This window comes from Eulemur rufifrons, chromosome 28, assembly GCF_041146395.1.
Source record: "Eulemur rufifrons isolate Redbay chromosome 28, OSU_ERuf_1, whole genome shotgun sequence".
In the NCBI taxonomy this organism is placed as follows: domain Eukaryota; kingdom Metazoa; phylum Chordata; class Mammalia; order Primates; family Lemuridae; genus Eulemur; species Eulemur rufifrons.
The window spans coordinates 47,167,705-47,188,905 of NC_091010.1; the positions used below are offsets into that span (position 1 = coordinate 47,167,705).

General features: G+C 39.8%; 1 protein-coding gene and 1 non-coding gene across 3 annotated transcripts in view; both read right to left on the reverse strand.

The window, feature by feature from the left end:
* Positions 1-1,946: 1,946 nt before the first annotated feature.
* Positions 1,947-21,201, reverse strand: part of CWF19L1 (CWF19 like cell cycle control factor 1) — a 29,182-nt gene continuing 9,927 nt past the window's right edge. Inside the window, exons 5-14 of one of the 2 annotated variants that reach the window (XM_069460140.1) lie at positions 20,894-21,108; positions 18,798-18,916; positions 15,403-15,487; positions 13,515-13,655; positions 12,169-12,283; positions 11,345-11,424; positions 5,976-6,185; positions 5,078-5,197; positions 4,560-4,657; positions 1,947-2,331 (exon numbers count right to left, since the gene is read on the reverse strand). In XM_069460140.1, the coding sequence (XP_069316241.1) occupies positions 2,187-2,331; positions 4,560-4,657; positions 5,078-5,197; positions 5,976-6,185; positions 11,345-11,424; positions 12,169-12,283; positions 13,515-13,655; positions 15,403-15,487; positions 18,798-18,916; positions 20,894-21,108 (1,328 nt within the window). In that variant the 3' untranslated portion in view covers positions 1,947-2,186. The remainder of the gene's footprint in view (positions 2,332-4,559; positions 4,658-5,077; positions 5,198-5,975; positions 6,186-11,344; positions 11,425-12,168; positions 12,284-13,514; positions 13,656-15,402; positions 15,488-18,797; positions 18,917-20,893; positions 21,109-21,201) is intronic. The other variant, XM_069460141.1, reaches the window with a different exon arrangement.
* Positions 5,388-5,535, reverse strand: LOC138376747 (small nucleolar RNA SNORA12). Its single transcript, XR_011231722.1, has one exon. It is a non-coding gene; the product is annotated as a small nucleolar RNA SNORA12 (small nucleolar RNA).

Consider the following 21,201-nt stretch of genomic DNA (forward strand, 5'->3'; position numbering starts at 1 on the left):
GGGAGCTTTCCCCTAAATGCCTCACGGAGCTTGCTATCAGGCAGTCTTCCAGTTAGGAGTTTGCCAGCACGGTAGTTCTTCATTGTGGCAATTATTTCTTATGCGTGCTGTAGGGCCGCAAAGGCAAGCTTTGGGAATGCTGTTGGTGCAACAAGTGCTTCTGGGGTTGCCTTAGGCATAGGGGAACCAGCTCCCAGTTTTCCATTAGAGTGGGTCATATGCTTCGCAGAACCTGGGAATCTCAATTTCTCCAGGTGTAGGAGTAAGTGTGGAATCAAATCCTTGAAGAAGTATGTCAGTGCAACCAGAATGTTGAGTGCTGCATGATACAGACCAAGTTGTAGGTCATCAGTAACACGTGGTCTGGGAGGTTCTGGTTTCCCTATGTGTGGTTTCCCTGGAGCTGGAGTATCCTGGGCCTTGGAGATGATGGCAAATAGTGCTTCTAAGGACACATTACTTAGAACTGGGCAGACTGCACAGAAGATTGTGGTGCAGATTATATTAACAGTAAGAAGCCGCCTCATCTGCTGTGTATACAGCATAGCTAGTGCTAGTGTGTGTCCAGTCTCCACAGGTGAGGCTGCAATCTTGCAATTCCCACTCAAAACAACTAGGGAGGAACGCTGAGGATCCAAGGATACTGATGATTGGGCTGACCCCGAAGTGGCCATTTTTGGGGAAACCAGGTTGGTTTTCTTAGTTCACTCTTTTTTTTTTTTGAGACAGAGTCTTGATTTGTTGCCCAGGCTAGAGTGAGTGCCGTGGTGTCAGCCTAGCTCACAGCAACCTCAAACTCCTGGGCTTAAGGGATCCTACCGCCTCAGCCTCCTGAGTAGCTGGGACTACAAGCATGTGCCACCATGCCTGGCTAATTTTTTCTATATATATTTTAGTTGTCCAGATAATTTCTTTCTATTTTTAGTAGAGACGGGGTCTTGCTCTTGCTCAGGCTGGTCTTGAACTCCTGACCTCGAGCGATCCACCTGCCTCGGCCTCCCAGAGTGCTAGGATTACAGGCATGAGCCACCATGCCCACCCCTTAGTTCACTCTTTAAATATCCTCATTCTCTGGACGATGCATAGTTTTGTTTGTTTGTTTAAATCCTAGGCCAATTTGCCCCAGCTCCACAATCTTCGATTTTGCTAGTCTATTTTTTCGTGTGTAAAATGGAGGTAATAATACCAGATTTTGTGAAGATTAAGTAAAACAGTGTCTGGGCCATAAGTGCCCAACATAAAAGGAGCAATTATTTTTCTTTTGGCTTCCAAGATACAGCATTCTCCTGTGATCTCTCTCTCTACTCCTTCTCCATGTACTTGTTGGATCACTCTATTTCCACACACTCCTTAAATATTGATATTTCTCAGTTGGTCATCTTCAGCACAGGACTATATTTACACCCCTATTTTCATCCATTCTTATAATTTCACTTATGGCCTATGATGATCCCCAAAGCCCTATCACCAATCCAGATCTCCACAAGTTCAGAATTATCCAACAGAAAACCAGATACAAGTTGGTTATCTCAAGCATCTAAAACAACATATCCAAAGCAGAACTTACCTTCTGTTTTTAATCTAGCCCTTCTCTTCCCAGTTATACTCTGGGACAAGAGGGACCACATTAGGACATGGCTATACTCTTAGAGCCTAGAAAAATGCCTGGCATAGGAGTTAAATATCTGAAGGACTGAATGGGCTCTTATCTATGAATAAAATGAGGAATATAAGGGGAAAACAGCAAAGGCCTGGATCCACCTGGCATTGCTCAGAGAGAAAACTACCCTGTGTGATTCTGGGATAATAGCTGACCCTAAAGCTCTAGCCCCTCCTATTACACAAACTACCTCATTTCAGTGGTCACAGGCAACACAAACACAAGATGTTTCTCAACCATGGAAAAGCATTTTGATTTTATTTGATAGTTTAAAGATTTTTGAAAATGATGATAAAAATACAAGCTGTGCTTGAGCTGGATGACAGACATGCTTTTAACATAGGATTTTCATCCTAGAATGACATTTCCCCCCAAAAAATTCAATCCTAGGCCTCTTGCTGCAGGCATGTTCCATGGGAATGCTCGAAAAAGAGGCAGGGAAACATTCCCCATAGGAGACTGTAGTTTCTTTAAAAATAGACTTCCAGTGCTTCCTGTGAAATTCAAAAAGTGTCCTTCCCTTTGCTTAGTCATCCAGAGTGAAGTCAAAGGGCTCAAAGTCTTTTCGGAAGCGGCGAGCCAGGGTCTCCTCATCTTCCTTACTCATCTGACATTGCCTCCAGTCAGACCTGTCAGGAATATTAAGGATGGCTTCACTGGCCAGGACTTCCCTGCAGAAAGAGCACAAAAGAAGTCAAAAACGATAGTAACAGGCCCAAACTCCCTCCTCCCTATAGTCCTCTACAGCCAGAGAGCTCTCCTCCGCATCACCCAAAGAAGGTATGCAAATGTCTCTGACTTTGCTCTCCTGCCCTGAGTGTCATCTCTGCCCTCCTGTCTTTCAAAATTGTACCCATTTTAAATGACCAGCTCAGGTCCTACCTCTTTCCTGACCCTCCAAACCCCATTTACTTCTCCCTGTCTTAAACAACTTGGAACTACATTATTTGTACTTAGAGAAGCAACCTGGCATGGTAGAAAGAGGGCAGGCCCTGGTGTGAGAAAGATCAGAGGCTGGATTCCATTCCCAGCTTTGCCACTTGCTGTCTATGACCTGGACTGATTACTTCATCTCTGAGTCTTGATTTCCTCAGCCATGAAATGGAAATAATAGCACCCACCTTACAGGGCTTTTGTAAGGTACAGAGATAATACAATCAAAGCCTCATACTGGCTGTGATTATATCCTGCCTTACTATAATTTTGTCATCCCAACAAGACCAAGAGTTTGCTGAAGGGGCATGCATGGTAGAGTCAGGCCCCCAGTGTCATATCCACTCTGATTTAAAATTCCTCTGCCTCTCCTTCTCAGGGAGTAAGATCTTCATAGGCACAGCAGCACAAGCTCAATGTCAACAAAACAACTTATCTTGGCTCTCACGACCAAAGGATAACAACATACAGATACACACACAAGCTGCCTTCTAATTGTCACTGCTTTATATTTTTACTTATTTTGATATATTAGACATAATTCCATTACACGTTTATATGGTTCATTTTCCACTTCAAAGCTAGAGTAAATAGAAAAGTTAGAAACAAATCACATGAGTTCTCTAAAAGTCAAAGAACCTAAACTCAGGTTCTAGCTCCCCGGACAAACTTTGAGCCTCCTTCTTCATATGTAAAATGAAGATATACCCACCTTTCTTGTACAGCTGGAAAAAAATGTCATCTCAAGTATTTTATTAACTATAAAATGCTATCAATATATCACTGTAAATTAGTATTTTGAAAAATCGTATTGAAAATATAACTATCACGAGCATAAAACCATTCAGAAAACTCCCTTTTGTGTGCTTTATATGGCCGTGTGTATCTGTAATTATGTGCCTATGTCTTCAGTGTCCATCTCTGTATCTGTTGCTGAGGCAACAACAAAAAGATCACATCAGATGTCTGAAGCTCATAACACACTTGTTCCCATTTAAAAATTATCGTTTTGAAAACGCAGACAACTACTTTTACTGGACTTATCCAATGAAGCAACCTCTTGGAGGCTTTCCAAATTAGTCCACGAAGGGGTCAAGGCTCACTCAAAGCCCGGTTCTAACTAGGGGGGAAATAAACCCAGCAGCAAATCACAGACACCAGCATCAGACACTGTTCCACACATTTTCTACTCCCCTCCATACTGTCTCTTCCTGTCAGCAACTCCTATCGTCAATCTTTGCCTAACTTATACTGTTCCCTGTATAGTTTTGCAGTCATGTTCTGCCTGATATGAGAAGCAGAAATGAAGCCTCCTCCAGACCTTTAGAAGACTGCAGAATAATGAAGTTTGGGGTTTAACAGGCCTGGGCTTGAACCTACCACTGTGTGACCATGGACAAGTTACCTAACTCCTCTAGAGCCCACTATCCAATATAGTAGCCACTAGCCAGGTGTGGCTATTTAATTTTAAATTAAATAAAATTAAGTAAAATTAAAAATTCAGCTCCTCAGTCACATTAGCCACATTTCAAGTGCTCAATAGCTGCGTGTGGCTAGTGATTACTGTATTGGACAGTACAAATTACTGAGCATTTCCACTGTCGTGAAAAGTTCTACCAGGCAGCATGCTGGAGCCTCATTCTCCACATTGGTAAATTGAGATGACAGAACCTATCTTACAGAGTTGTGAAGATTAAATAAGGCAATGTATGTAAAGTTCTTGACACCGTGCCTGGCACAGAGCATATGCTCAATTAATGGCAGCACTTTACTTCCTCTAGCTGGAATGCCCTCACCCCAATCTCTGCTCTCTAAATCTGTCTCTCAGGTTTAACTTTAAGGTCATGGGTCCTTTGGGGCAAGGACTGTTTACCATTTGGCTTTTTATCAGTTGTCTACGCAGCCTACCACTTTGTTCATAGTAGGTCTAGTGAAAATACATTGAAAAGAAGAAAAACATACAAACCTTCCAAACTGCAAAGGAAAATTCTTTTTAATTCTGTGGAAAAGCTTCTCTCCTGTGTCAAGTTCAACATAAAAATATGCTGCTCCTGGCTGTGCAATCTAAAGTAAACAGAGTTGTATGAGGACATACAATAATGCTCTATAAATCTAAAATCCTAGCTCATCTCCTGGCAAAGACTTTAGTCTAGATGCACAAGAAAAAGGATGTGTGAGTAGCCATGGAACCCAACCCACTTAGTGGAACTAGAGTTTAAACAGCCAAACTAAAAGATATTACCAGTATCTTCCTAGTGGCATCCATCCTTCTAAATTTCTAATTTCTTGCTCTTCCCAGGAAAACACTAAGACTTTACAGTAATGCCATCTTCATCTCCAGTCTAATCAATACCCAGTGCTCTAGTTCCAAATCGTCCACTGCCTATTTAACATTTTGGGAATGCCTTAATAGTTCCTCAGATTCAACATGTCAAAAACCAGATTTTTACTCCTCCCTGAACATCACCATCCCTCTGATTTCACCTGTTTGATGTCAGAGTGCTCTGGGATTTCTAACAGCTCTATCTGTTGCTCCTGTGCCTGGGTAATGAAGGCATCTTTAATGTCATCGGTAGCACAGCAGCTGAGTGGCACAGGAATGACCTAGGGGGATTGGGGGGAGAAAGGAGAAGTACTTTGTGCAGTTCCCAGAGAGGCTGCATCTGCACAATCTCTGAGAAGCAGCAAATCCATCACAGGGGTGGAGAGACACCCCTCAGCACAGACTCTCCTCAGGCCAGACAAGCCTGTGTCAGCCTGTCTGTAAGGACTTAAACTTACGAGATAGCCTGCCACATGTGGGAGCCAATCTCTGAGGCAGACAAAACTTAAGAGAGATCTCTTTGTCATCAAGCCTTTGCCAGCTCCAATATAATATATGTGGCAGAGTTAGGCCCATTTGAAAACTTAACAAATGTGCCAGAAAGAAAACCACCACAATTACCAATTATTTATAAACAATCTTAATTTTTTCAGCCATTAGCCCCATGCAGGCTATTTCCTACCTCTGAGCCTTTATTCATGTTGGGCCTTTATAAACAAAATACTCCCTTCCAAACTCCTATCTAGCAAGGCCCACATCTTCCTTAGAACCCATTCCTTTTCTAAACAAGGCACTTACTGTCTGTGCTGTTCACTTGTACTGACCACACACTTCCCTGTGAAATCTCTGGGGTTATCACCAGACACTCTTTAACCTTTTAAATAAACATTATTTAAATATTAATATGAAAACCCATATTAAATATTTTAAGTATTAAAATCATATTAAATATTTTAAATATTAAAATTAAATATTAAAGTTAAACATTATTTAAATATTTGTTTCTCAACATTAAAATCCCATAGTACCCTTCCAAGTTCCTGCTCACAGACTACCTACCTGTAGCTGGAGGTGATGGCTCTTATAATTTCTCTCAAATAGGACACACCGTTTCCCTCGACTCTTAAAGAACCGTTTCAGTGTAGCCTTATACTTCTCCACCTCTTCCACCACCTCTGCTGAAAGCTCCACGACTGACTGGTAGTGTCCAATGGGCAGGATGAGGACGTGGTCATCAGATAAGCCTCCTTTGGCCAGGGCAAGGTAGCACTGAAGAAGCAGCACAGAGAACCGAGACATTAGTATCACATCTATGATTCTCCAGGGCGAAAAGCCTAGACAAGGAGTAAGCCTGAGAATGTAGGAAAAAGTGCTCAAGAGGCTCAAGAGGCTATCTCTGACTTTTAAAAATCTGATTTTTGAGGTTGTAGCAACAATGTTCTCAAGTATCTGCTGAAGAATAAGATTAGGTGTCACATATTTCCATGCAAGGAGCAAATAAATTGGGAGAGGCACGCAGCAGGCTTTTGGTTTCAAACATGCCAAAGGTGAAGGAAACCAGAACAACAGACAGTTGGGTTTTCCCTCCCAGGCTCCAAACTTGAAAAGTTTTTCAGTTATTATTGCCTTCAACCACAGAAAGATACCACTTCTGGTTTCAAAGTGACCACTTTCTGCTTCCCCAATAACATCTACTCTCACCCCCGACCCCCAAATACGCACCCCGGGCTAACAAAAAAGACTGAGATGACATGATTAGCACCTAATGTTTCTACAGCCTTAAGCTGCTGACTAAACTCTATAAAATGAAAGCAAACATACAACCTAATGAGGTAAAAGGAAAGAGAAATCTCAAACTCAGATACATCCAAAGAGGCAGAAAACTACGGTTTCCAACAATGGATGTTGGCCTTTAATAGCAACTAAAAATATTTCTGTAAAAATCAAAACATGCAGGACTGTTCCACCACTCAGATACTCTTTGAAGGGAGGATACTGTGAGTGAGCACAGAAGGGCCCAATGAGTATCAATGTAAGCAAATATAGCTGCTTTAGAAAAATACAATCCAGGCTGGGCACGGTGGCTCACACTTGTAATCCTAGCACTCTGGGAGGCCAAGGCAGGTGGATTGTTCGAGCTCAGGAGTTTGAGACCAGCCTGAGCAAGAGTGAGACCCCATCTCTACTAAAAAAAAAAAAAAAAAGGAAAAAAACAATCCAAAGTATACTCTTAGTGTGGTAGGATCAAGGTTAAGGCTGAAGGAAGGAGTCATTTATTTTTCATCTACAGTGGGAAAGTCCAATAGAATGGCAGGATAAGCATTAGAGACAAATTAAAGTATGATCATCCTTGATTTACTCCAGAGAGGCCTGAGCACATTGACAAAGTTAATTTTCCAGATGACTAACATTCATCAAAACCTCATAGGTTCCAAAATATTTTTTAGATTTTTACAATAACCATTTTTTATTTTATTTGTTTTAAAAGGTTAGTCTAAGGCCGGGCGCGGTGGCTCACGCCTGTAATCCTAGCACTCTGGGAGGCCGAGGTGGGCGGATCGTTTGAGCTCAGGAGTTCGAGACCAGCCTGAGCAAGATCGAGACCCCATCTCTACTAAAAATAGAAAGAAATTATATGGACAGCTAAAAATATATATAGAAAAAATTAGCCGGGCATGGTGGTGCATGCCTGTAGTCCCAGCTACTCGGGAGGCTGAGACAGGAGGATCCCTTGAGCTCAGGAGTTTGAGGTTGCTGTGAGCTAGGCTGACGCCACGGCACTCACTCTAGCCTGGGCAACAAAGTGAGACTTTGTCTCAAAAAAAATAAAATAAAATAAAATAAAAGGTTAGTCTAGAAAAGCCTGAGTCTTCTAGCCTTTTCTTTATGTCAGAGTGTCACTGTCATAAACATCAGCTTTTATATTGTGATGTGCATTCTTTGGCTATTGAAGTCTATTGAAGTCTAGACTAAATAGCTACCCCCACTTCCAATGCAATGCTTAAAGTTTTTGTGAATAGTTTCACACTTACCCAATCTCCTCCCTCTCTTTCAAACTCACTCTTTCATCTGTTCTCTATACTTGAAACCTAACAACTTATAAACAGGACCTGAATGAATTTTTCTCCCGTTAGTAAAATGCATGGATCTTGCAACCGTTATTTTAGACTCTTAGTAGTCCTTCCCCCTTTATACCAATCTGTGGCTATGGGCCATAAATATAGTTCTATGTACATCCATTGAGGAAGGCACAGCAAAGGCAGAAAAAGTCAGGGAAAAAATGTAATAAAAGGTGATTTAAAAAAAATATGGTAGCAGAGAGGGGATCCCAAACCTTTCCCCAGATACCCAAAGGCCATTACAGGTTCCCAAGAGGTTTCTACCAGACAAAGGACAGCGTAGGCTCTAGGCCAAAAATGCTCATGTGGACTTCTACTTGGGGTGTTGGGCTGGGCCACAAACAAGACCCTTTTCCCCTCCAGCTTCAGGAATAGCTGAGAAGAAAACAGGTTTCCTTGATCATCCCCCAGGCCCATACCCTGAGTTAGATACCATGAACAATAGAAAGGTGAATGGAAAGAAAAGGTCATTACTTGCTGAGGCCTAGAGTAGCACCCAGCTACGTCACCCACTCCAAATTTCTTCTGCATGGGATCTTGTACGTACTGAGGCTTCTCAAACAGAAGGCAGTCCAAAGCCTGCCTTACTATACAAATTGTGTAGGAAAGAAAAATGACATCAGCTAATCCAAAGAGCAAAACAGGTCCAAAGAAATAATCTAAACAAGGTATTCCTTTCTAAGTTTGCTCTTCTTTCACTAAAGAGTTCATCCACAGGCATCTATGGCTCAATTGTGTCACACGCCTTGGTCCCACTAGTGCTCCCCAAGATAGGAATATGCCAAAACATGAAATTAAAACATAAATGTAAAAGACTGAGACTCTTCAGTTTGAAACAACACATGCAGAAGTGTAACTCCTCAAAGTGACTTAGAGTGTAAGATGAAATTGAGACTCTAGTCAGTCTATATGAGGCCACAAAAAATGGTCCTTAGGCCAGGCACAGTGGCTCATACCTGTAATCCCAACACTTTGAGAGGCTGAGGCAGGAGGATCACTTGAGAACAGGAGTTCAAGACCAGGACCAGCTGGAGCAACATAATGAGACCTCATCTCTACAAAAAAATTAGCTTGGTGTGGTGGTGCACACCTGTAGTCCTAGCTACTCATGAGACTGAGGTGAGAGGATCGCTTGAGCCCAGGAATTTGAGGCTGTAGTGAGCTATAATCACACCACTGTACTCCAGCCAGGATGACAGAGTGAGACCTTATCTCAAAAAAAAAGGTGTTGGGGGTGGCGCTCAAACTGTTAGGAGAGGTTAGGAAAAGGTCACTTCCTTTTTAGAGGAAGTCCAAAATTAGAACAAATCAATGAAAAATGGATGAAAGCATCTATCTAAAAAGCACTACACACAAAGAAATTGTCTGTTGCTGTAAAAGAATACCACAGACTGAGTAATTTATAATGAACTGAAATTCATTTGGCTCATGGTTCTGGAGTCCTGGAAGTCCAAGAGCATGGCACTGGCATCTGGTGGTGGCCTTTGTGCTGCATCATCCCATGGCAAAGGGCAAGAGGGGGCCAGAGCAAGAGAGCAAGAGGGGGCCAAACTTGCTTTTATTACCGAGCCACTCTTGAGATAACCAACCCACTCCCGTGATGGTAACATTAATCCATTCATGAGGGCAGAGTCCTCATGACATCATCACCTCTTATTAGGCCCCACCTCCCAACACTGTTGCATTGGGGATTAAGTTTCCAACACATGAATTTTTGGGGACACAGTAAAACTACAGCAAAACCGGTTTATAAATATTTCCCTCAGAAGCCTTGGGGAACATCTAATTCTAGCCATGGGTGATTAGAGTCCTGAAAATTAAGTTTTCTTCATTTTAAATAAATGAACAAGAAGGATAATGGTCTATAGGGAACTCAAAGAAATGAGGGTCAAAGAATGGTACAATTTAATGTCAAATGGAGCACTGCCGAATCAAAAGTATGTAGGGAAATGTGAAATAGAATGACTTTCCTATAAGACATATAGTCATCCGGGCTTTCCACAGCCTGAGTAACATCATACTCAATCAAGACCATCCAGTTCTCACAGTCTGACTCAGTGCTTACCAAGCAACCTTATAATCATCATCTTGGGTTCTCAGACACTCATACCAGGAATGTGGATATGGGTATTCCTGTCATTAGGAAGTTACATCCTCTGCTACTGGGAAAAACTAAGAACTTATCACTTTAGCCTTTGACACGACTAGTAGTGTGAATCAATTCCCAGTGTTATATAATTCTAAATAAAAATTAATAAGCTCAAGTTTCTGAATCTGAAGCTATAAAAAGAATATCAACATTCTTTAAAAAGAATATCATCAATATGGTTACATAGCAACATAAGACTTCCTTTTTAGGATGAAGAAAATCCCTGTTTTAAATAGTAATTATCAAAAGCGACTCATCATTCTCAAGTAGCATGGACTCAAAATACAGAGAGTTCAAGAATTATATAAAAGCATCACCCCAGCAGAACCATACCTATTTGTGAGAAAGGGAGAAAAAGAGGGAGCTATCTTGTCAAATAGCAATAACAATAGCTATAGCAGGGCTATTGCTATAATCAAAAAGACAGACAATAACAAATGTTGATGAGGTTGTGGAAAAGCAGAAACCCTCATACATTGCTGGTAGGAATATAAGATGGTACAGACATTCTGGAAAATAGTTTGGCAGTTTCCTAAAAAGTTAAACATAAATTTACCACATGACCTAGCAATTCCACTCCTAGGTGTCTATCCAAAAGAAATGAAAACACATGTCCATACAAAGAACTCACATACAATTCATAGCAGCATTATTCCTAATAGCCATAAAGTGCAAACAACCAAAATATACATCAACTGATGAATGGATATAGACAAAATGTGGTATATCCATACAATGGAACAATATGTGGTAATAAAAAAGAATGAAATGCTGATACATGCCCCAACATGGATGAACCTCAAGAATACTGTGCTAAGTAAAAGAAGCCAGACACAAAAGACCACATATTGTAGGACTCTATTTATAAGAAATGTCCAGAAAAGGCAAACCTACGGAGACATTAAGTAGACTAATTGCTGCCTGGGCCTGAAGGTGGGAACAAGGGATTAACTATAAATGGACATAAGAGATCTTATTGGAGTGATAGACATGTTCTAAAACTATTATGTGATGGTTGTACAACTCAGTAAGCTTACTAAAAGTCATTGAATCATGTACTTAAAATTGGTAAATGTTAAATGCAAATTATTCCTCAATAACGTTAATAAAAAACAAATAGGCATCTCCTTCTCTGTACAAGGTCCATAGAAGTAACTCACATGTGTGCCAATGTTGACCACCAAATGCTTTTCCACTTCAGGGCTGGCAAGGCAAAACCAGCAGGGTCCTGGAGGCTGTGCTTCATGCAGAAGAAAGCCAAGTGTTACTACAGTCCAAGCACTACAGCATATAATCAGCCTGTAGAACTCAGCCTTGTCTGATCTTTATATCCTTTAGAGACTGGTACAGCAGTGCCACAATGGGTTGGGCCTGCTGTGCTCCTAACTATGACCCCCATCACCATTTTCAATGAAATTAACCTCCGTTAGAAAAGTTCTGAATTTGTAACAAGTAGGTGACCCCCAAGTGGATAATCACATACTGACTAAAGTAGCACATAACTGGCAATACACTATAATAAAAGAACACTGAACTGGATGTTAGGAGCCCCAGTTCTAGTCCCAGCTATGCCATTAGCTAGCCACATGACCCTGGAAAGTAGTTTACCTTCCCAAGGTCAGCTTCTTCTTTGAAACAAGGAGAAAGAGAACCTCAATGAAATAGCCTTAAAGACCTTCCTCTCAGTTCGATTATTCTACTATTTTATGAACCTACATTGGTTTTGTATGCTGTTTACCTCAGCACGTTTTACAGACACAAAGGAAAGGAGCTTTTCCTTTCCATAGTTCTTACAGGAAGAGCCTCAGATAGTCTCAAAGTCAGGCTATCTTTATATTATTTTATTTTTACTTACTATTGGTCCTAATGACCAAGATCATTCTCCCCTACCCAAAGAGGTTCTCTTAGCAATGCTACTTTCCAAACAAAATTCAAAATAACAGTTATCGCTCACACAGGAGACCTCTAGAACCAAGGTACTTACGAGGTTTGCGAGGCTGCTTTGGGTGCGGAGAAGACTTGCTATCTCTGCCTGTGGATGGACGCTTCCTTCCTTGCTTTTCATTTAAATCAAAGAAAAACTGACAGGCTGATTCTTCCTGGAATGGCCAAAGGCAGAAGGGTAAATATTATTCAACCTTTAGACAAGTAACCAACCATTCACATACAAGGGAACACTCCTGACACGTCATTTCTATCTTTCCTCTCAGCCCTTTCTGTCTATTCTAGGGATGCAAAATATCTTCCCAGTCCTGATGCCTAGACTCTCAGTAATACAAATCAACACTCACCCAAGCTACCACCAAATTCATCTCTTTGGAAAAACAAGTTAAAATGCAAGTTATAGAGCAATTTTTGCCTAAAACAGAAGAAGATAAACTCACTCAAATTCCTTTTCCTTTCTCTCTCAATAGAGACTTAGTGTAGTCCCACAATTTCACAGGTCAAACCAGTCTAATTCAGCTTTAATTAAAGAGATGAGAAGGCTGCTCATAAAAAAAGAAAAGTCTGACAAAGCAGACCATGCATAATAGTAAGAGAACTTGGCTGGGCGTGGTAGCTCACGCCTATAATCCTAGCACTCTGGGAGGCCGAGGCAGGAGCGAGGACAGGAGTTCGAGACTAGCCTGACTAAGAGCGAGACCTGCCTGAGCAAGAGTGAGACCCCATCTCTACTAAAAATAGAAAGAAATTAGCTGGAAAACTAAAAATATATACAGAAAAAATTAGCTGGGCATGGTGGTGCACGCCTGTAGTCCCAGCTACTTGGGAGGCTAAGGCAGAAGGTTTGCTTAAGCCCAGGAGTTTGAGGTTGCTGTGAGCTAGGCTGATGCCACGGCACTCTAGCCCAGGCAACAGAGCAAGACTCTGTCTCTAAAAAAAAAAATAGTAAAGGAACTTGACATTCTTTGCTTCAGTGTGGAAAAAAATTAATTTCAGAAAAGTCTGCTATTAAGAAAATTTCTTCAGGGTGATTCTTATTTACCTACTAGCAATTATTACAAAATCACAAATTACATTGCTACCAAGCAGCTAGATCCTTGCTTGAAGAGCTAATAGATAAACAACTTTGGAAAAGGAAAGATTTAACATATGAAACTGTAACCCTAACATCTGCATATCTGAAATTCTTAAGTGCCAACCATAATAAAAAACACTGAACTTAGTTAAAACCTACTAAGACTTTCTAAACACCACCATGATTTCCCAAGGAAAAAAAGATTTAGATTCTAAGGATTAAACTTGTCTTTTGTACTAAATTAACTAGGAAAAATACACCTATAATGGGCAATCCTGCCCAGAAAATACTACCCCTCAGTCAGAACATACCTCAAGGGCAGGAGTTTGCTTTCCTATGGATGCTTCTTGCCCAGATTTTCTGTAAGGGTTTTCAGTGACATCTGGAGGCTGTTTTACCAGTTCTGCTGCATCCATTAGTTTCATGGGAACAATACTGAAGGCATAAAGATACTTTAGGAAAAAGCACATAACAACATTAGGGGAAATACTGTTTAACCAAGTGTAATCAACCTATTTTACTATGAAGATTTCACAGAAAGCATCTGAAACTCAGCCAGGGTAGGGAACCTGTGGCCTTGGGGCCTCATGTGGCCTTCTGGATTGTTGAGCGTGGCCTTTTGACTGGATCCAAATTTTACAGAACAAATTATTTTAATAAAGGGATTTGTCTGTGAAGTTTGAATTTGGGTCAGGGGCCACACTTGGGGATCTGGAGGGCCACAAGTGGCCTTGAGGCCACAGTGTCAATTCAGTGGTCTATGCAGGGGCTAAGAAAGGGCTGATGAAGTAATGAGCAACCAGTCAAAGCCCCAGCCCTTACACAAATCAGGGGTTCTCACTCAGATAAGGAAATAGTGCCAATCGTCATGGGGCCCAGTAGGACTTTCTGTGTCACCCTTGAAGACAAAGTACTTCTGTCTTTGAGTCCTTTATCTTTGTGTACTTTGTCAACAAAATCATGGCATTGCTATACTTTTTTCCTAATGAAAAACACAACCGGACAACTTTGGGTTTCCCTCTCTGATATTATACAAATTCTGCTATATGTGCCGAAAAATTTTCTTAAAGACTAGTAGCAAAGAAGTGAATATTCATATAAATACCTAGAATCTCGGACTAATGGTACAGATAACTTTAGATAAGATGTGAATAGATAGCTAACCTGTATATCCTCAGGGAAATACAATTAAGTAACAATGTTATACCACCTTCCATCTATGAAAATGGCAAGAACTTTAATAAACATTCGATGCTACCCAATGAGAATGTGGAGAGGAAAAAAACCACACACTGCTGATAAACTGGAACAAAATTTTGAGATGAATTTAATAATGTCTGCCACATTTTAAAATGTGCACCCCCTTTGACTGAAGTATGAGTTCCTTATGGCTGAGGCTAATCTATCCCTGAGAGCAAAGCGATAGACTAAAAATACTCTCAAAGTGCTATTCAGTTTGAAAGGGCAATAAAAAAAAATTACAAATCTAAACTTGCTAAGAAAGAGTTGGGCTTAAAAGCTTAAAATATTATGAAAAAAACAAAATATGCACTTGCCTTTCTTTTGCGTGCACATTGTCTATGGTTTGTTATAGTGGAATAATCTTCAGATTATTTATCTGCCTATTTCCCCACTTGACTGACTCTTCTGATTTTAGCTGTCTCAATCCACAATAGGTTAGCCCTAGGAAATCAGAAATGCTCTCAGGCAAGCAGGAAAAACAGCCTACTTTTCTGGTATATTCTCTTTTACCACTTGCACTGTTACCCAATACAAAGATAGATTCCAGGTGTCACTAATATTTCTCACAGCCAAGGTGGGCTTACATAAATCCCTGGGAGAATTTTATTATTTCTGCTAAATGAAGTTGCTAACAGAAGCAAGCGAGAGTACTGTCTGAGGGGAAACACAAATTCCTGCAGAGACAACCACATGGATGTGGGAGGAAAGGAACACTGTTCATTTGATGTTTAGCCTTTATTTCACTGGGCCTATTTTCCCAAACCCTTCTCTAAAATCTTCCACAAAGGACCCAAGGAAACCTAAGCTTTCATTACCATATCTTTACAAAGAAGTCACTAAAGCTGCTGGGAACTTGCAGTTGGGGAGAAGAGAAGACCTGAATGTTAAACTGGGCAAAGGAAACACTTAACAAGCAGACAATGAACAATAACTACCACAAAATATTCAAATTTTTACCTTTTTCTTTTCTGGATTTCCAACATTTGCCAGAGCTATGAACCGAGTGGCATGCTGTGCATTTTCCTGTAGGACAATGTGGTTTCTAGAACATATTTGAGAGATAACAAGTTACCAATACCTTTACTTTTGATTTGCAATTATGAAATATGTAGACTCCACGGGGCATGAAAAGAGCAGGGGTCCTGAGTCCACCACCACAGGTCACATGATTTCAAGTAAGTTACCTATCCATCTAGTAAGGTAACAAACCCCTAACTCACAGGACTATTGTTAGGAAGAGATGAGATCATGTCTCTGAAAAGCACCAAGACGCCAACTTTTGGTTTTAAAAGAATCGTAAAATTGGCAAAATGTTGATAATTGCTGAAGCTAGGTGATGGGTACATGAGGGTCATTTTATTATTCTCTTTGTGTAATAAAAAGCTAAAATAATGAAAACTAAAACAAAACGTATTCTAAGTGGAAAAAACATGCCTCTAATAATATTTAATTTTTATAGGAAAAATATAAAAATACATGAGAGTCTGTATCATAGAAAATATGGAAACTATATATACCAAGCTACTTTGAGTGTTTCTGTGTTTCAAAACCATTCTACACTGAGCAACTATTATTTGAAATTAAAAGAAAAGTTTTGATATTATATATATTTTATTTTTAGTGAGTTGACCATTAATAAACACAGATGCCAATCCTTAAAGTCCTTGATTTTTCTCACACTACAGAAATTTCCTGAATCTGTCACAACATATTTTATTTAAAAAATCTAGTACAGCTGGGCGTGGTGGCACATGCCTGTAGTCCCAGCTATCAGGAGGATGAAGCAGTAGGATCACTTGAGCCCAGGAGTTCTGGGCTGTAATGTGCTATGCAGATCGGGTGTCTACAGTAAGTTTGACATCAACATGGTGACCTCCTCGGAGCAGGGGACCACCAGTTGCCTAAGGAGGGGTGAACCAGCCCAGGTCGGAAACAAGCAGGTCAAAACTCCTGTGCTGATCAGTAGTGGGATCACACCTGTGAATAACCATTGCACTCCAGCCTAGGCAACACAGAGAGACTCGTCTCAAAAAAAAAAAAAAAAAAAAATCTAAAAAATCTAGTATGAGACCATTTTATATAAATATATATTTTATAGTCACATGATTGAAAGGAAAATGTGAAAATATAGTCTGTTCTGCTACAATCTGTTTCTTTAAAGAGAATAGGCACATTCATACTTGGCAAATAGGGGACTGATTTCAGTATTAGGTAAAAGTCATGCTGATTCATGTGCAATTTTTGACAATCTTAAAAAACAATTGAAACAAGTTTTCTCACAATGGAAACTTTAACAATACATGAAGACATTAAGAAAAAAAACAGCCGAATATCTTGCAGAAGTGTCTTTCTTTAATGCAAGTAGTGACTAGTGCAGTGGCCTTAAGAACTACTAACACTGTACTATTATGCTACCCAGGTGTGAGAGGCAAAATAATCCCCCCACCCACGTCCATGTCATAATACCCTAATCTGTGAATATGTTATCTTACACAGCAAAGAAGGAATTAAAGTGGCAGATGGAATTAATCAGCTAACCAGTTGCTAACTGGCTGACCTTTATGAGAGAGAGATGATCCTGAATTACCTGGGTAGACCCAACACAATCACAAGAGTCCATAAAAATGGGAAAGGGAACATAAGAGAGTCAGAGGGAAAAGTGAATCAGAAGGTCAGAGTTGTAAGAAGGATTCAGGCCAGTTGCTGGCATTAAGATGGAGCAAGGGCACATAGCTGGCCCTGGAGTCAAGGAACATAGCTGGCCTCTAGAAGCTAAAGTTTGTGGTAATTTGTTAGGGCAGCAATAGGAAATTAATACTGCAGAGAAACTGCAAGTACAGATAAAAATGTTGTGAAGACATTTGCCTCATTTGTTTTAAAATAAAAATGACTGAATTCACCCATTTTACATGTAAAATTCAATAGTTTTTAATATATTCACAGACTGTGGTGCAACCATCACCACAGTCTAATTTTAGAACATTTTCATCACCCCAAAGAGAAACCTTATACCTAGTACAGTCACTCCCTATTTCCCTCCAACTAGCCCTAGGCTACCACTAACCTACTTTCTATCTCTATGCACTTGCCTATTCTGGACATTTCATATAAATGGAATCATATAATATGTGGTCTATTGTGTCTGGCTTCTTTCACTCAGCATAATGTTTTCAAGGTTCAATCATGTTGTTGCACATGTCAATATTTTATTCCTTTTTCTTGCCAAATAACATTACATCATATGGATATATCACTTTTCATTTATCTATTAAACAAGTGATAGGTTATTTCCACTTTTAAGGTATTATGAATAATGCTGTTATGATTATTTGTGTACAAATTTTTGTGTGAACTTATGTTTTTATTTCTCTTGGAACAAGAATGGAATTGCTGGGTCATACGGTAACTCTGATGTTTAACCTTTTCAGAAACTGCCAAATAGTCTTACAAAGTGGCTGCACCATTTTACGTTCCCACCAGTAATGTATGAGGGTTCCAATTCCTCCACATCCTTGCCAACACTTGTTATTACATATTTGTCTTCTTGATTATGACCATCGTAGTGGGTGTGAAGTGATATCTCATTGTGATTTTGATTTGCATTACCCTAGTGGCTACTAATATGAGCACCTTTTCATGTGCCTATCGGTTATTTGTACATGTTCTATGAAGAACTGTATATTCAGATCCTTAAAAGTTGTACAAGTTTTGAGTGGCTTGCTCCCATAACCTCTGTTTTTAGAGAATAAGAGATTTTTCTGGAATGCATACATGGAGATTTAACAGAAAAACCTGTATTACCTATGATTATATATTAGGCTGTGGGATTATGGGGGGAGGCCAATTATTTTCTTCTTTTTGCTCATTTTTTGAGCTGGCAACAAGCACATATATTACTTTTGTTTAAAAAAAAATGAAAAAGTTATCCTTTTAGGGTAAAGTAGGGATAAAGGGATTATCCATATCCTTTATCCCTTTATCAGTTAAGATAGTTCAGAGTTAACTTGATTATACTGAGAACTGAGTTATTAAGACATACAGTACTAGTTTGACCTGATCAAAGCAGGACCTAACAGGACCTAATGTGCTAAAAAGAGCTATAATGGTTAAACAGTATTGTTATCTCAGACCCTCAAACCTTTAAGGAAACTTATAGTCCAATCCCTTGTATTTCAAATTAGGGAATAAACTCAGAGAAGTTGAATGACTTGAGAGTCACTCATTTCATTGCCTGTATAACCAAATATTAATAGAACCAAGATGTTATATGGATAAAAATGAACAAGGGAAGTTTACATGGAAGATCCAAAGCAAATTCTTCAAAAACCCAAAAAGAATGAAATGCTACTCACCGATATGGAAGCCTCTCATAATAGGTCTTTTCCAAAGCAGCAAAATGATATCTTGGTTTCAAGCTTGCGACAAGAGTGGAGATCAAAGCAGAGCCACATTTTTTGGTATCCACTTCTCCCTGATAAACAGAAACTCAGTTATCCATACAGACCCAAGAGTGATCAAGAAACACAAAGAAATAACACACTTTGAAATGTCTTTGAAATTTATATGTGGACATAAATGTGGGCAGACAGATTTGCACAGCGAATTTCATAGTTATGGCAATCACAGGTTAATCAAACAAACAAGGGAATTGGACTATTCTGAATGCAGAAATAGGTACAATTGTTGGTAGCCAGAGGTTAAAAGGTAGGTAACTCCTCCATACTGATACCCAAAACATGGATTATTAAAACCTTTTTTGGAAAATAAGCACTATCTCTGGAGCCCACAAACTGTGCTTCTAGTTTGCTCTGTAAGGCAACTGTAGTTCTGACAATGCAGATAGTCATAATCAATGCAGAAAATAAAAAATAAAGTCTAGCCTTCAGGGTCCCTAGAACCTGTAGAATATTTGGTATGGAATATTCAAGGACCTCATGACATAAGCAAGTATTCCTTTACTTTGCTTCAGTCAAGGAAGTGGCAGTTTGTGGAAGGGCACAACCACAACCTTGTTACAAAGTTTTAAAGTAACATACAGTTTGTCAAAAGTCAGGCTTATTCTCAGAACATCCTTAGCTTCCGTTAACAACCAATTATGTGATCTCTCATCCATAACATTATTTATAAACTCTATTCTGAAAAAGTATTAGCTGGAAATAAAAAAAATTACCAAAGTTTATGTTCCACTAAGTAAAGCAGCAACTTCCTTTTGTCTTATGCTTGCCTCCTTCAGGTTCTGCTGAAGGGTAGGGAATTGGCCTTGAGGTTAGTTGTAGTATTTTAGGGACTGGTAAACTATACTTTTCTCCCCCATAAATATCTTGTATGATTATTTATAAACTTTGCTCAGAATTCTTTTTCACCTCCCCGCAAAATGAAGGGGCCTCATTTTCTCATCCTTTCTCACAGAGCATCACGTGTGTCCTTCTCCCTTCCATCATCACTTTAGCAGCCCTTCTCTGAGCTTCCCTAGCTTTGCTATCTGCTTGTGCTGCAGCCAGCACTACACCCCTTGATTTCTAGGTGAAGAATAACCATGGGTTTGTGAAAGGGGAAGACAATGTTGACCCTTTCCTTTCAACAACCTCCCTGACAATCCCTGGTATCTTCTTGCCCTTTTTTGGTCATAGACACACAGTGCTGAAGTGGGCAGGGCATGGTCTACAGGGCCCTCTTGTGTATCATCATGGATAATTCTGAATCCATTCTCGTAGATTTGTCCCCAAATGCATTCTTACATTTCCCTTCACTAATGCTCAGCTCATGCTTTCTGCCCTCACACACAACCTTTTCAAGATCTTCCTTAGCCTCATTTCCACCAATGTAATATTTCACTCCCCATGATAGCTGTCACTTCTGGTGCACATTTTCTTCAAGATTACTTATAAAAACACTAAAATCAAATGCAATAGTGAGCTCCAATGCATTCTAACATTAAAGCGTTCCCATTAGAGAAATACCTAGTTTTCAACACCTTGTTTCCCATCTTTAGATCTTTAGATCACTAGCCTCTATCCCATAATGATTCAATTTTAAAAATAGTCTGATAGCCAATAAGTAATAATCTTGAATGGAAAAGGGAAAATACAACTGCAGAGCTGCCACTAGCTGTCAATCTTTTCACTGGAAATCAGTGAATCCTCAAAACATATCAAAAGGACACTTGAGAGAGGACACTAGAAGCAGAGAATATAATTTAAAAAACCATTCACTTATAACTAAGATTTCAACAATCTCATCTGTGAATCATCACACTTCTATAAGATCAACTTTTGCTTTGGTCAGTTGATACAGCGTTTAGAGTCCTAAAAAAATTCACAAAAGATTTCTAGTGAAACATACCAAGGCTAAAATACTCAATTTAAAGAGCAAAACAAAAAAACAAAAAACCCAACTTAAGCCAGTGCAATTTGCTTTTAGATATTCCAGCTGAACAAGCACTACTCACAGAAGAATTCCCAAAGTTCCCCACATACTTGGGCCATGGGGATGTGAGCAAAATATCAACACCCTTAAAGTGAGAGGTTGAACACATCATTGTTCTCAGGGAAGACACATCCTGGAGACGAAAATTGTAACCTGGGACTGGCTCATTTAAGGACTCTGTCCCACTGAGGTATACAATCTGCAGCCCTGAGCTTCCAGTGAAGATACCTTTACGACCTGGGTTCAAAGAAAAATAAACAAGTTTTAGTCAAAACTACAGAACAAAATGCCATCAATATGGTGATGAGTCACCCATGCCATGACTCTCCT